This window comes from Echinops telfairi, unplaced genomic scaffold (assembly GCF_000313985.2).
Source record: "Echinops telfairi isolate 266 unplaced genomic scaffold, ASM31398v2 ScPeMD7_23;HRSCAF=83, whole genome shotgun sequence".
NCBI classification, from domain to species: domain Eukaryota; kingdom Metazoa; phylum Chordata; class Mammalia; order Afrosoricida; family Tenrecidae; genus Echinops; species Echinops telfairi.
Window position 1 is genome coordinate 86,160,606 of NW_022103920.1, and position 14,291 is coordinate 86,174,896.

General features: G+C 45.7%; 1 protein-coding gene across 2 annotated transcripts in view; it reads left to right on the forward strand.

Moving 5' to 3' along the window:
* Window positions 1–14,291, forward strand: part of CREB5 (cAMP responsive element binding protein 5) — a 390,923-nt gene that overhangs the window by 271,624 nt on the left and 105,008 nt on the right. For both annotated transcript variants that reach the window (XM_004702744.4, XM_045288877.1), the window contains 2 exons: window positions 6,106–6,232; window positions 11,033–11,143. In XM_004702744.4, the coding sequence (XP_004702801.1) occupies window positions 6,106–6,232; window positions 11,033–11,143 (238 nt within the window). The remainder of the gene's footprint in view (window positions 1–6,105; window positions 6,233–11,032; window positions 11,144–14,291) is intronic.

Genomic DNA, 14,291 nt, shown 5'->3' on the forward strand with positions numbered 1-14,291 from the left:
ACAACTTCCCTCTAGTTCCTAAATGTTTCCTCCCTGCTCCCACTACATGACACGAATTCTATAATGAATCTTATAGCCTAACTATATTTTGAACATCTAACTTTCATTTCAAGTCCTAGAATTAGAATTTTTACAGCTTTGAGGGATTTTGCTCTAGCTGATTACTGGATGTCTCCATTAGACAGATGATGAAATGGATAGAGTCCCAATGTCCCCATTCAAAGGTCCCTTCCCTTTACCCAGTGATCCTGCTGCAAGGCCATCTGACTCTACTGCCCTGTGGCCCACTATGTTCTCTGCCATTTTACGGCTCTGAAGATTTTTTTAAATTCCCTTCATGTCTTTATTATAATTATTATTTTCATCTGCTCAAGATTTCCTAAGTATCTGTGGTCTGGATTTTTTCTTCCACTTATGTTGTTGTTGTTGCTGCTGTAGTGGTGGTTGTTAGTTGCCATCAAGTCACCTCCGATCCCCATGTATCCTCAGTAGAACTGTGCTCCATGGAATTCTCAGAGCCCCGGAGGTGAGGTGGTTAAGCGCCAGGCTGCGATCTGCATGGTTGACAGTTCAAAACAACTAGCAGTCCAGAGGGAGGAAGACTGAGCTTTCCAGTCCAGTAAACAGTTACAGAGACCTACCACTGTGAGTCAGCATTAATTCATGGGCAGTGAGTTTGACCTTTCGGAGAGATCTTCCACATGGGTCCTAATAACCAGCCTTTCTTTCAGCATTTAGTGGAGTGCGCAATGATTTGCCCAGCCCAGTTGGCGGTATTACCTGCATAGCATAAAAGACTTCCACTTTAGTCATTTAAATGGACAACTCTGTGACATTAGCTGCTGATCCTGTTGTGGGTGGAACTGTCATGAGTTGGGGGCCAGACTGACAGTAGTTCACATCAACAATAATTACCATCGCAACGTTGTGTGGCTACCACCATCTAGTGCCAAAATGTTTTCATCTTCCCAAATCAGAAAGGCTTCCATGATCTGAATTGGGTGCTGACATTTATCTTCCAAATTTCTAACCTAATTATTTATTTTTATTTCACTGTACTCATTCCTCTGCTTCATGCCTGGCCTCTCAGCCTGACCTCCTGTCCTTATCGTCTACTGGACAGCCCCACAGTGCCCTTGACGTCCTCCTGGGAAGGAGGAGCAGTCTGCAGAGATGCTCCTCAGAGCCCCCTAGACTGGAAAATATCTCTTGGGGGCTGGGGGAGTGAAGACATGAAATCGCTTGCTAGGGTACCTATCATTCTGTTATGGACAGTGAAAACATAGTCTGTCACACTTGACATTTTAATTGAGAGAAAAGCTTACATAGGTTTCAGCCGTAAGCAGTATGTTTACACAAGTGTGTAAAGAGGAATGATCTGTCCGCTTGCAGAGCTCTTAATGCTACAGGACCCCGTTTAGTAATTGAACAATCCAACACGAGCTCACACATCTTACCTTGTTCCATGCCTCAATAAGTTTTAGTAGAAATACTTTACCTAGAGGCACATGGTTATTAAAAAGGAGGCTCGGCTTGCTCAAAGTCTGGAATTATTAGCTCAGGGCAACAAGCCTGCACTGGAGAAAGACTTGGGTCTTTGTTTTCACAACTTTACTGCAATCTGTAGCCTCGTATTCAGAATCTGACTGATGTCTTAGGTGGGAAGGTTTTCTTTCTTTCTTTTTTTTTAAGGAAGAAAACATCATTTCACATGGTTGAGTGATTTCTCATGGTAGCAGTGCTGCAGGCTTTATGGCTTCATGGGAAGTCCAGTGAGCAGTGTGAATCTCAACGGCAATGGCCCATGAATTTATTTTAGCATGAAAAAAATCAATGATAACTTAGTTATGGGAGCCACCAAGGTGTGATGGGAAGCGCCCTATCTAGTGTAGTGAGTGTTAAGTCCTGCCTTTTTTCATGACCCATGTGTCCTTTGACACATTGAAATGTTGCTGATTTTAGCTGAAATAAACGTCGTGTTATCTCCTGGACAAAATGGAAGTAATATGACTTTATCGACCACATTGGCTTAGTTCAAATGACTTGAGTTTAAACCCAAACCAAATCCCTTGCCATTGAGTTGATTCCAACACATGGAAGCCTCCCAAAAGGTTTCCATGGCTGTAATTCTTGATGGAAGTTGACAGCCACCTCTCTTGCCTGCAGTGTCCCTGGTGGGTGCAGTGTGGCTGGTGACCAAGTGCTTAATCACTGCGTCACTAGGGCAACTGACATGAAATCAGGGATGTGAAAATACTTTGCCAGGAACCATTCACTGTGCAGGTGCTATGTAAAACTTCCTCTTACTGCCATCAAGTCAATGCTGACTCATCGTGACCGACCTGGCTATTAAGCAGTATACGCTTGGGCTGCTAACTGTAAGGTCAGCGGTTCAAAACCACCAGCTGCTCTGTGGGAGCAAGATGAGGCTTTCTAGTTCCTTCAAGAGTTACAGTCTCAGACACCAACAGGGGCAGTTCTACTCTGTCCTACGGGGTTGGCACTGTTGAGTCAGAATCTACGCAATGGCAGTGAGTTCGGTTTGGTTTCTTACAGTGCTCACAAAAGGAATTAGACAGTCAATGCAATTATTCTGATACCACTCTTGCTTCAGTGATCTATCTGAATATTCTGGACAAATTACTGGATCCTGAGCCAAGCGACACAGATAATGACCTCAATCCTTTGTGGACCTGGTGATGGGCAGGCCTGGGTTTTATAATTTCTGACTAATTTTGGTAGTTTTAAAAGCTCCAGCAAGAAACCTAGAAATCACACCATTATTGAAAGACAGAGGTTGGGGAGGTAAATTGCAAAGTTTGCACAAAAAAATAAACTCAGAATTGTTCAGAATCTGAACATACAAGGATCTCAACTAATCAGTTCCCTCTCCAACTATGCATTGCTAATTGGTCCGATCGGTAATTATTATGATAATCCAAGGGGGCCCAGAATCCTAGGAGGCTTTCTTAATTAATGAGGAAATACTTGCTATTTTGAAACCTACTGATCTGTGCATATTGTGGAAATCACTGACCTAATAAGAACATTGAATTAAATAAAACATACGCGTCTCCAGCTAGTCTTTACAACTGAGCATTTTCCATACACTTCTGGGAGGAATGGAACTTATTTTTAATTTAATTTCTTTTGCATCTCAATAGCTCCATCAAGTTGTTAAGTTAGTTTTTGTTTTTATTAAAACTAACACCACTGATAAAAACTGATAAGCAAGATATTCTAGTGTGTAACGTTGGAGCCAAATCTTAAATGACAAGAGTATGCTGCCCTTTGGTCATGAAGTTAATATTGCCCATTGACATCACAAAGAAATGTTTGAAGCTGTCCTTCCTATAAAATCCTTGCTTGTCCCTAACCATCTATCCTTGAAGAACTCTCCCTTAAGATGACATGCATGTAAAATGCTTGTATTGCATCTATTTATCTCTGTCTACTTGTATATTATAAAAATGGATTGATGGATGATTAACTGTATGTAGGAGTGTTCTAGTTACAGATTGTGAAAACTTTTTTTCTCTTAATGAAGCCAGAAATCTTGGACTTCGAAGAATTGTCCATTATTAAACATCATGTATTTTGATATGTAGCATGCTCTACCTATCTGATTTGGACTATCGCCTTTCCCCCACTCTGATTGATATGGCCTTTAAGTAAAAGAGCCCTAGAAGCATACTGGGTTATGTGTTGAGCTGCTCACTGTGAGGTCAGTAGTTCAAACCCACCAGACACACCAAGGGAAAAAGATGAGGTTGGCTGCTCCTATCAAGATTTATAGTCTTAGAAATCAAAAAGGGTAGTTCTACTCTTTCCTATAGGCCACTATGAGTCAGAATTGATTAGATGGCAGTGGGTTGGGTTGGGTTTAAGGTCACAATTTCAGAGCAATTGAAACCAGCAATTTTCTAGAACCGTAAAACCTAAAGGGCTTTTAAAGGCCCTTTCAAAATCACTGCCCTAATTCAATGTCAATTCATGGAGTCTCTATAGGCTGGGGGAGAGCTGCCCTTGTGGGTTTCTGAGACTGTAACTCTTCCCAGGAGGAGAGAGCCTCATCTTTCTCCCTTGGAGCTGCTGGTGGTTTCAAAACGAAGTGCCAGCCTTGCAGTTAGCATCCCACCATATAACCACTATGTGATTCTTTCCAAAGCCTCTACTATTGCTAATTGTTAATCTATACTCCTGAGTTCCTCATAGCACATGTAAAGAAATACTTGTAGCATTTCATTGGGTTCATTGAAAAGACACATTCCAAAAACTATGATCAACAAACTATGGTGGCAATAGTGGTGGGAAAAAGACCAGACTTCTTATTTTACTGTCTTGGGGACCCACAAGGGCAGTTCTGCCCTGTCCTGTGCGGTCTAAGAATTGACTCGATGGCAGTGAGTTGAGTGAGATCTATCTATCGACTCAGATATACACTCTACTAGCAGTAAAACTGGGTCTAATTTGTGTACATAGACATAATCCATGTGCAGAGGCTTCAGAGCCCTGTAGGTGATATTTTCAGATACTCACTTGTAAGAGTATTCATACTGACTGATTTATGACTATTCCTTGGGCGATGTGTCTGACTTTAATCACTAGCTATATTTCCAAAGACATTCTGCCAAAAAAAGAGTGGAAAACTTAATCTTCTTTGGAATTATTGCAGGAATTTGAAGGAAGAACTTGCTAGCATTCTTTCCACATCTCAGGCTCCCACTTCTCAGCGTCTCTCCATGAGTCACCCATGGGTGGCCAATAGATTTTGAACAAGAGGCTCCTCATGGTTTTGCAATGGTGCTCTGGCACAGGCTGAGGTGGGGAAGGGTGGCATGAGAGAAGGCTTTCCATGAAGCACCTAAAGGTCTCTGTCTCTGTAAACCATCTCTGTCTGCAACTGTTACCCTGTCTGAGAGAGGTTGGGGTGTTTTGTTTGTTTGGTTGGTTGATTGGTTTGGAGAAAAGGCATTTGTCCTTGAAGCCCTGATTTACAGTGTGCTACTCAGGATAAGGTTGTTTAACCTGACTGCACGGTCCTGAGAAGTTTTTTATTTGTTTGCTTTTGCTTTATTTGTTTGTTGCTAACATCTTTAATTTAACAGTTTGATACTTTCACAGCTCCCCTGAGCGAAAACATCAGGAGATGGAGAATGTAGCCAGGGAGGTCATTTGTTTGCCATTTTTAATAAACACAAATAATTCCCTTTCCCCTCAGCCCCACATTCCCTGGCTTATTAAGTCAACTTAAGGCCCTTAAGAGAGAAAAAAAAAAGGGGAAAAGAAAAAAAATCTGGCAAATAGAAGTAAATGCTCAAACTATGCACTCCCCCAGGATGCTTACCCAAGTCCGACAGGTCAGGCCCAAATCAGTTTCTGTCAAACAGCCTAACACCTCGAGTTATTATAAAATGAGTGATTGGCAATTGGGGGCCGCGCCCCGGCCTCTCACAGAGAAAGGCCCCAGGGACAAGCACAGTGCCATGAACCACAATCCCGTTTATTAGTGGCCTGTTTGGTTTGGTTTCCCCCACCCCACCCCCACCACCTTATGATAGAGAACCATGAAGAGGTCGAAATGGATTTGGTTGGGATTTCATGAATGAAGTTTGCTCTGCTCGTTCCAGAGAATGAAAACGTTCCCGAGCAAAGCGTGGCAAAGCCGGTCTCGCGACGGAAGTATGTCAGAGGGTGGCGAGGACACCCATCAAATGTGTGCAGGCCCCACCTTGGAGACAAGCCGGGGGTCAGAGGCCTCTGAGAAAATGCTGGGTTTTCCCCCAAAGTCCCTTTCCCGTAGTGTGGGGTTTGTAGGAGACCGACTGACCGACTCGCTGTCTACTGAACACCAGTGAGATAACAGAGGCCAGGAAGTGGAATGGAATTTGATGTATTAACTAGGAAGCAGCAAAGGAAACCAGGCTGGTGTTTTATTTGTTATTATTTCCCTAATATCCTCAATTAGGTGGCTCTCGCTCCAGTGGGTCTGAACTGTCGGCCACGTGATGGTGTGGTCTCTGCTGGTTCTGGAAACCGGAACACCAGGCACTGCGTCTCCTGCCCAGGGCACCGGGGCTAATGTGACTTCTTTTCTGTTTCCAGGCCTGTTCCAGGCTCTCTATCTTCTCTGCTACACCTCCACAACAGACAGAGACAGCCCATGCCAGCCTCCATGCCCGGGACCCTGCCCAACCCCACAATGCCCGGCTCTTCGGCAGTCCTGATGCCAGTAAGTGCTCCCCGGTGTACCTCACTTCCTCTGGGACATGCTGCTCTCCAGGCAGGAAAGGCAAGGCGAGGGTCTTGGCTGACTGCGAAGTCCCTGGGGGATGCAAGTGGTTCACATGCTGGTTCACTAACAGAAAGGTGGATGGTTCCAGCCCACCCCAAGGGTCTGCTTCGGAAAGGTCAGCCATGGAAAAGTTGGTATGGCTCAGCGCTCTCCTCTGGCACACATGTGGCCTCCCCACGTTGGAATCAGCTCCAGGGCAACCGATATTTGTTCCTGTTTCACGGCTGGCCAAGAGGACAGCTTCTTTTGAATGGAGACTTGAGCCGGGTGCCCTTTTCGATGGAGGGCCTCCTGTGCCCTTCCCTGACATGTGTTTCTGGCTCTCTTTCGTGCAGTAGTTCACTCGGGAGGCCTGGCCCCATCTTTCTGCTGCTGGCAACTGAGCCTGAACCCCCCCCCACCTGAGTGGGACACTGTTTCCTGACTCCTTAGGTCCACAGCTAGAGCTGGATACCAGGTGGCCTTAAATTGCAGCCAGTGGTCTAGACAGCACACAGCATACCCGATAAAAGAGGAATAAGAACAGCCGCAAACCTACATTCATGCCTGTCGTGTTGTATGAACCACTTCCCGAGGCCTTGCTATGTGCTGCCCAGTTGGCTAAGCAATACTTGAAACAGGCCTGTGAGGTAGACACTACTACTGTGCCAAGCTTTGGGAGGAGAACGCGAGGCAAGTAAGTTCCTCAATTGAGAAGTACAGCAGTAGCAGTGCAGCTCTCAACACCCTGGCCCCAAGCCCACCCTCTCACCCACTATAGGACATGTCCACTAGCTCCCTTTAACGCTTTTGAGCGTTAGGAGGCAGGCAGCGCGCACTCCCATTTTACGGATGAGAAAACGGAGGCACAGAGGGACCCAGTGACTTGGCTCAGGTCACAGAGCTGGTAGGTGACCGAGTCAGGATTTAAACCCAGGTAGACTCACTCCTGAAGTCTCACTCAGTCCTCGATAGAGGGTGATGGGTAATCGTTAGGTAGATACATGCAAAAGGAGATGCAGGGCACATTTTACCTCTTATCTCGAACTCCTTAGCATCAATCTCAAAAAAAAAAAAAAAAGCTGGTGGTACTCTTGATAGACCATCGAAGGTCTCTAAAGCCCTGTAACTTCTGTGACTTTTGCATTCACGCTGCCACGAACAACACTTTTCACAAGTAACCATAATGACAATATCGTGCAGAGCAATTTGGCTTCTGACGGGTTCCCTTTCTATTTGTTATTTCAGTTTGTTCTCATAGAGAGGGTATGCTTGTTAATAGTAACCTTTGCTGTACCCGTTTTACAGATTGAAACAAACTAAAAACCACTTTACCAGTGGACTTGTCGCATGTCACGCAGCTTGTGAGTAAAGAATTGAAAGCAGAATTCACATCTCAGCTCAGGCTGAGCGCTTCAGATTAACGCCCCCTGGCCGAGTAACTTGCTCCGTGGTCTTCAGTGTGGGCAGGGAGCTTGGAACAGAATGGTCCTCGTTTGGAGAAATGGTCCTCCTGTCCACTATAGATACCGGATCATGGAGAAACAGTCTTTGCAAAAGTGAACCAGAAGGACACATTGAGCCAGTTAACTTTAATTGCGTTTCTCTCCTTAGACCTCCTTGGCTGCAGAAAAATAGTGCCATCAATGCAATTATCTCAGATCTTATTAGACCAACAGAGTGTGTGTTCCCTCCCACCACTTACTGCTTTCCCTGGGCCCCCTTGCCCTTCACTCAGGCTCCAAATACCACTTGCCCAAGGCTAGTCTCTTTTTAGGTGCCTCTATGCATTTAGTAGGAAAATGCCACCGCAGTGACTGCTCCCGCCCCCCCATTTGGCTAAAATATTTCCAGTTCTCAGGGGGGCTAAGACGGACACTTGGGCTGAAAAAGCACAGAAAAAAGGCCAGTGTCTGCCCATCATTTTGTCATATTGCCTGGCTTCCTGTTGATGCTTCAGAATAGTAGCAAAAGTCCCGGTACCTGCTCAAGAGTCATTGCAGACAGGAGTCAATTTGTCATCCCAACGGGAGCTTCCAAACTCGTGTCCGTGATGTGTGCGCACTTATCTGACAGTGGGGGTCAGTGGAGAGCAGTGGTTCTCAATCGGGTACCCTTTTGTTCTCCACTTAATCGGAGCCCCAATCGAAGAACAATTAGTTCTTATGACATGGCCCTACTTGACGCTCACCTTCATGAAGAGATCACTGAAGACAAGGGTGCTAGAGCCAAGCGTGGTAAAAAAAATGCATTTTTAAGACAGCTAAGGCAGCCCCCTTTGACTACTCAGTTGGATTGGCCTTGCTAAAGCCAGCACGTTGTGGGTTAGGGGGTAGAAATAGTCAAGCTGTTATCCGTTGCCGTTGAATAGGACCCCCAACTCACGGTGAACCTTTGATCAATTGAACAAATCATCCTTATGATCGGTTACAGATATGCCCATCGTGACCCACAGGGTTTTTAACTAGCTGATTTTCAGAAGTAGATAGTTAAGCCTTCCTTTCCAGAGAAATAATCGTGGGCTATAACTTTCCTAAAAAAAAAAAATTCAAATCATTGTTGATATCTGGATCCAGAGGTGGCAAACGCATGACTCTAACCACTCTGTGGTTAGAACATAACTAGGAACTTGGAAGATTTACATATTCTGAACGATCTTCCTTTGGAAAACTGAAGCCTAGAGATCTTTTGGGCGTTAGTGATGCGCTAGGAGGGGCTCATCAATGAGAATAGGGCAGCAGATGGTATGTCAACTCACCTATGCATCCAGACTCAGGAAGCAGCACTTATAAGCCATAAGCACTACTTAAAAAGTATGAGCCCTAAGGTTGCTTGGAGACTTGGTGGTACAGGGGATTGCGTGCGTGCACGTTGAATTTTACTAATTTGGAAAGGCCCAAACATCTTGCTGAAGTGTTCTGGAATGTAAAGGAACTTCTCCTCAAAGCTGTCCTTGAAATAGTTCACCCAGCATACACTGCTAGACCACTGATAAGCTAATGAAGGCAAAGGTAAGGCTGATGGTGCAGCAGTGTTATGGAGTGCAGCCAGGACTCGCTGAGAGGGATTTTAATCAGCACTTTTGCTAATCTTCAAATTAATGTCATGATCAGATCACCCCGCCCATGAGGTATAGACACAGCAGACATTAAAGAGTCATAGAACCTTAACAACGCAAGGGACCTGAGAAGGGCCTTTCGTTCAACCATTGCTCTGAAAAGGAACTCTGGCAGGCCTGTGTGTTAGGCAGTCAGCTGCGAAGGCAAGGCCAATGGTTCAAACCCACTAGCTACTGTGCCAGAGAAAGACGAGACTGTTTGCTTCCTTAAGAGTCAGAGTCTGGGGAAGCCCACACGGGCTTCTGTGAGTTGACGTGAACCGGATTGGAGTGGGAGTGGGGGTTGCACCTCCAGAGCTTCCCTGTGTGAAATTTTCACGGCCACTTTCTGGAATACCTGTAGGGACCAGCAACTCCAGTTTTCCCAGATCACTTAGGCTACGCTGGGAGTGAAACCTGGGTCTCTCAACCTTTTTACCTTTGTTGATGTGTTACCATTTGATGAAAAATGGACCAACAGCCTCGTGGAAGCATTTTCATTTCCCGAGACAGACTCGTATTAAGTAGTCTTATTTTAGTTGAGTTCTTTGAAAAGTATTAATTCCCCACTGAACAGAAACTGTCATTAATCAGACACACCCATCCTGGACAGAAATAGAGGGTTTCTTGAATTTCTCTGTAGAGGGGACATTCTGGAGATAAAGATGGCAGGACTGGATTTGGGTGATGTGAATTCTAAACCCAGTGACAGGCCAGTGGAAGGACAAGGTGGGAGAGACCTTCGTATGTCATACAGTGTGTGTCCTCAATGGCCTTGTCACCTCCCCCAGGTCCTTTCCCTGCTGTGAGCCCTCAAACAACACCTGCAAGAGTCTCTTGATGAGGTGACCAGGGAAGAGTTAGGGACGCCAACTCAATTCTCTGTGCTGGGTCATTGTGATGCTGTTTATTAGCTACTGAGATCAGGCAGGATTCCCACCATCTTTGAGACCATTGGTTTTCAGAATTACTTTTGACAATTTTTGTAACCTTCTTACCCAAATGGTTCATACTTGCTGTATACAGTTGAGGGAAGAAGGAAGCTATAGACCACTAGAGATAATCCTTTGATATTAGTATTTTTTTTTCTATGCACATCTTTTCTTGTTGACCACAGTAGAAGTGACCATGGTTAGTGGTTGTGATGTGTCTACAAAAGTGGAGATAGCCTGTAATTTTCTTGAAAATCCCCTTCATATCACCCAGTTGTTCAGACAGCACAATCCCTTCTAGTATGGGCCATCCCTCTAGAGCAGTGGCTCTCAACCTGGAGGTCGCGATCCCTTTTGGGGTTGAACAACCCTTTCACAGGGGTGTCCTAAGACTATATTTCCTTTGGTTTTAGGAACCAAAACACTGCTCCTCTATCCCTCTCCATGCAGATATGTCCACATACAGGTCACCACAACATGAGGAACTGTATTGAAGGGTCGGGGTCACAGCATTAGGAAGGTTGAGAACCACTGCCCTAGAGGAAGCACAACTTTGGATGTTTCATATATATGCTGGCATTTAAGATTTTGAAGTGTATTGCTGACCCTTCGCCAGCTCTTAGGAGTTGCTGAAAGAAATGCTGAACCGATCTCTGAAAGAGAAATACAGGTATAAGACATAGACTGCCTTCGCCAGATTTCTAATTCTGTTGCTTTTCTTTGTCTTAGATGGAGAGACAAATGTCAGTGAACTCCAACATCATGGGGATGCAAGGGCCAACTCTCAATAACCCCTGCGCCTCTCCCCAAGTCCAGCCCATGCATTCAGAAGCCAAAATGGTAAGTACTCGTATGATTGCCCTTTCATTATATCCTGACTGTCTTGACTTCGACTCTGTCTCCAGAGTTCCGATGAACATAGACGGTTCAGTCTTTGTTTCCTTGAACAGGTCCTTCTGCGGAAAGGCAGTGGAGAGATTGGCTCTTTGAGGCTATTGTCTATTATTGAACGTTGGCGTCGGAGAATCATTTAACAAGTGTTGGATCAGCATGTGGTGTCCGTGAAAGTGACATTTAGAATTTCTGGAAGATCCATAGGGGTTGGGGTGGGATGCACCCAAGCATGAGTGCATTTGCTCCTTCAAGGTAGAGACAATGTAATACCTCTCTCCCCAGATCCCTCCCCCACCCTCCCCCTCACCATACCCACTGCAACAGGATCCTGAAACACCTACTACTATAGAAATAAATGACATTTTTTGGTAATAATTGCCAGATGTAACACTGATATGAAAAGACCAGAGACTTCTTTGCTTAGATCAGTGGTTCTCAACCTTCCTCATGCGGCAACCCTCTAATATAGTTCCTCATGTTGTGGTGACCCCCCCTAACCATAAAATTATTTTCGTTGCTACTTCATCACTGTCATTTTGCTACTATTATGAATCGGGTGACCCCTGTGAAAGGGTCGTTCGACCCTCAAAGGGGTTACAACCCACAGGTTGAAAACCGCTGGCTTAGAGGTTAACTGAAGCCCCTCACTAAAAGACTGGATGCCAGGTAATAGCCGTGCATGGCTGCTAACATAGGAGATGTAGTCACAAGAAAACCAGTGTTTTCGATCCCAACAATATTCTCCTCTAGATTCATGAAAGTGATGTTTGCCAGTCACTGCGACCTAAAGTAAATGTGCTGGTTGTATTTCATGGGGTCGTGCAAATTCTGAGCACCCCAATTAGTCTGGTATCAGGTATCAAGAATACACGGCGGGAAGAAAAAACTTCGACTCTGTCATTGAATCTGGCTCATTGGGGTTACAGCTCGGAGCTCCTTTAGGTTTGTGGACCCCCAGCGGTGGGCCCATCTCCACTGCTGAGCATGAGGACGTCTGTTACTGATGGTCCGAAAGTACGCCGTCAGTTCCTGAGTGGGAGTGGAGTCCGGTCCAGTGACTGTTTTCAACGGCAGCAGGAGTTTTCTGGATGCCTGCGCTGGCCACTCTTCCCACGGAAACTTCGCTCCTTTTTCTTGCGGCTTCTTGACCTAAGGAAGCGCCCGCCCGAACTCCCAGTGCTGGCCCCTCTGGTCCAGAGAGTTCTCTTTGCTGGGCCATGGCCCTCCTGGAGTGCCAGATGGCAGGGGCCCCTGCAGCCAAGCTCATTAAATCGTTTTGGAATCGGCAAATATTTTTTCAACTCCAGTCCCCCTCAGAGCCAAACCAAATACTTGCTGGCAGAGTAAAGCTCAAACTGGCATGTTTTGGAGACCAAAGTCATGCTATTTACCTTCTTTTTTTTTCCTTTAAAAAAAAAAAAAGGAACTTAGGAAAAACAAACCAGATTAAGTGACCCGTGTGTGTGAAGCAATGCTCTGCGTGCCCAGTGTCGGAAGAGTGTCGGATCGACTCCCCCAGCTGGGTGCCTTTGACTTGGTCTTGTTTGTTTCAGGGTCCGTGTCCCTGTGGAGGGATCTTCCGGCCCGTTTTAAGTAGATTCTGGAACACTTTTCTGAACCAGGTTCCTCTTCTCCGTGACTTTCATTGGGCTCAATGTCACTCTTTGACTCCAAGGTACCCTAAGCTCTGTTCTTGCCATCAAAGGAAATGTTTCCCCAAATAGGAAGGGATGCGTATGTCTGGAATTAAAACATCTATGATATGGCCAATTGCGATGGAGTAATTTTATCCCCAAACAAAAAGCAGTTACTCCGTGCTTAGGAAAAAGGAAAAACAAATGCCTCGTCTCCAAACTGTTTATCAAATGAAAGGTACCGAGCAAGCATGCTACTTGGCTGATTCATGTTCCAAGTGAATGAGTGTTTCCGGGGCCAGCATGGGGCTGGACCTCCGGGAACACAGCCCTCCCCTCGGCCCCGGCTCCCATCCCTACATGCATTGCTGCCAGGACATTAAGTTAAAGTAAAACATGGTCAGATTGACCGCTTATAGTTGAAATAGTAGAATTTATTTCACAGTCTGGAAAAAACGTTCCAGTAGGTAGATTTTAATCTGTCAGGGAGGATCTCTGGTCTTTTCTCCTTCACTCGTTTTATTCACGGGAACGACCAGTCCCTGCCATGTCCTCGCTGTCCAGAACTTTCCAGCAGCTTTGGGCTATTCACATGGAAGCTTTGTATCAAATACAAGGTCGTGGAGGAGGGGCAAACCGAAAAGGTCCACGATGTTCATGTCAGCCAGAGCCTTCCCAGGGTTATCTGCATGGAGGCTTTGTTGTTGTACCTAATTTTCTTCCTGTGTCTGACTGGAATGGATTCCAGATTTCAGCTGAGAGTCTCCTTTCGCTGTTTTCAAGGACGCTTGCAAAAAGGTCACACATGGGCTATGGCGATCAATGCACTGGGCAGGGCGTGCTCTCTGAGCAGGCAAGTAACCAGAGAGTTAAGGGGTGGGGTGAGCGGAGAGGGTTCTGTTGCTCACACAGCAATGCTGCAGATTCGGTCTCCTGTGGGCAGTGGGGTCAGGGGTGCCTGTGTCACACTCTCTGCTGGCCACTGACAAAAACAATCGCTCTGAATCTCTGGTGAAACTTGGACATCTTGCAAGCAGACAAAGGTTGAAGGCAGGCTCGTGTTCCCCTGGAAACCTTGTTCGAAGCTTGCTGGCCAGTGATTGCCCATGCGAGTTCCTTGGCTTTTTTGCCCCCAAACCTGTCATTTCTATTGTGAAGAAGGAGCAGAATTGGTATTGCTAATAAAGTCTACAGAGCAGGAGCCCAGTATATGCTAACTCAAGACGCACGCAGGCCTGTGTTCTGGTTCGATCAGTTCCCTGGGTAACACCAGTGGAGGCTTGAATTACCCAGTGAGTTCTCTAGAAGAGAAGTCCAGTGATCAGCTTCCATTAAAATGCCGGCAAAGAAAACTCATGGTGCTCCAATCTCATGTGGAACACATGGGGTCGCCATGAGCCCAAATCAATTCAATGGCGAGGGCTCTGGTTTGGGGTTTCAAGTCTTAAGCAGTGTACTTC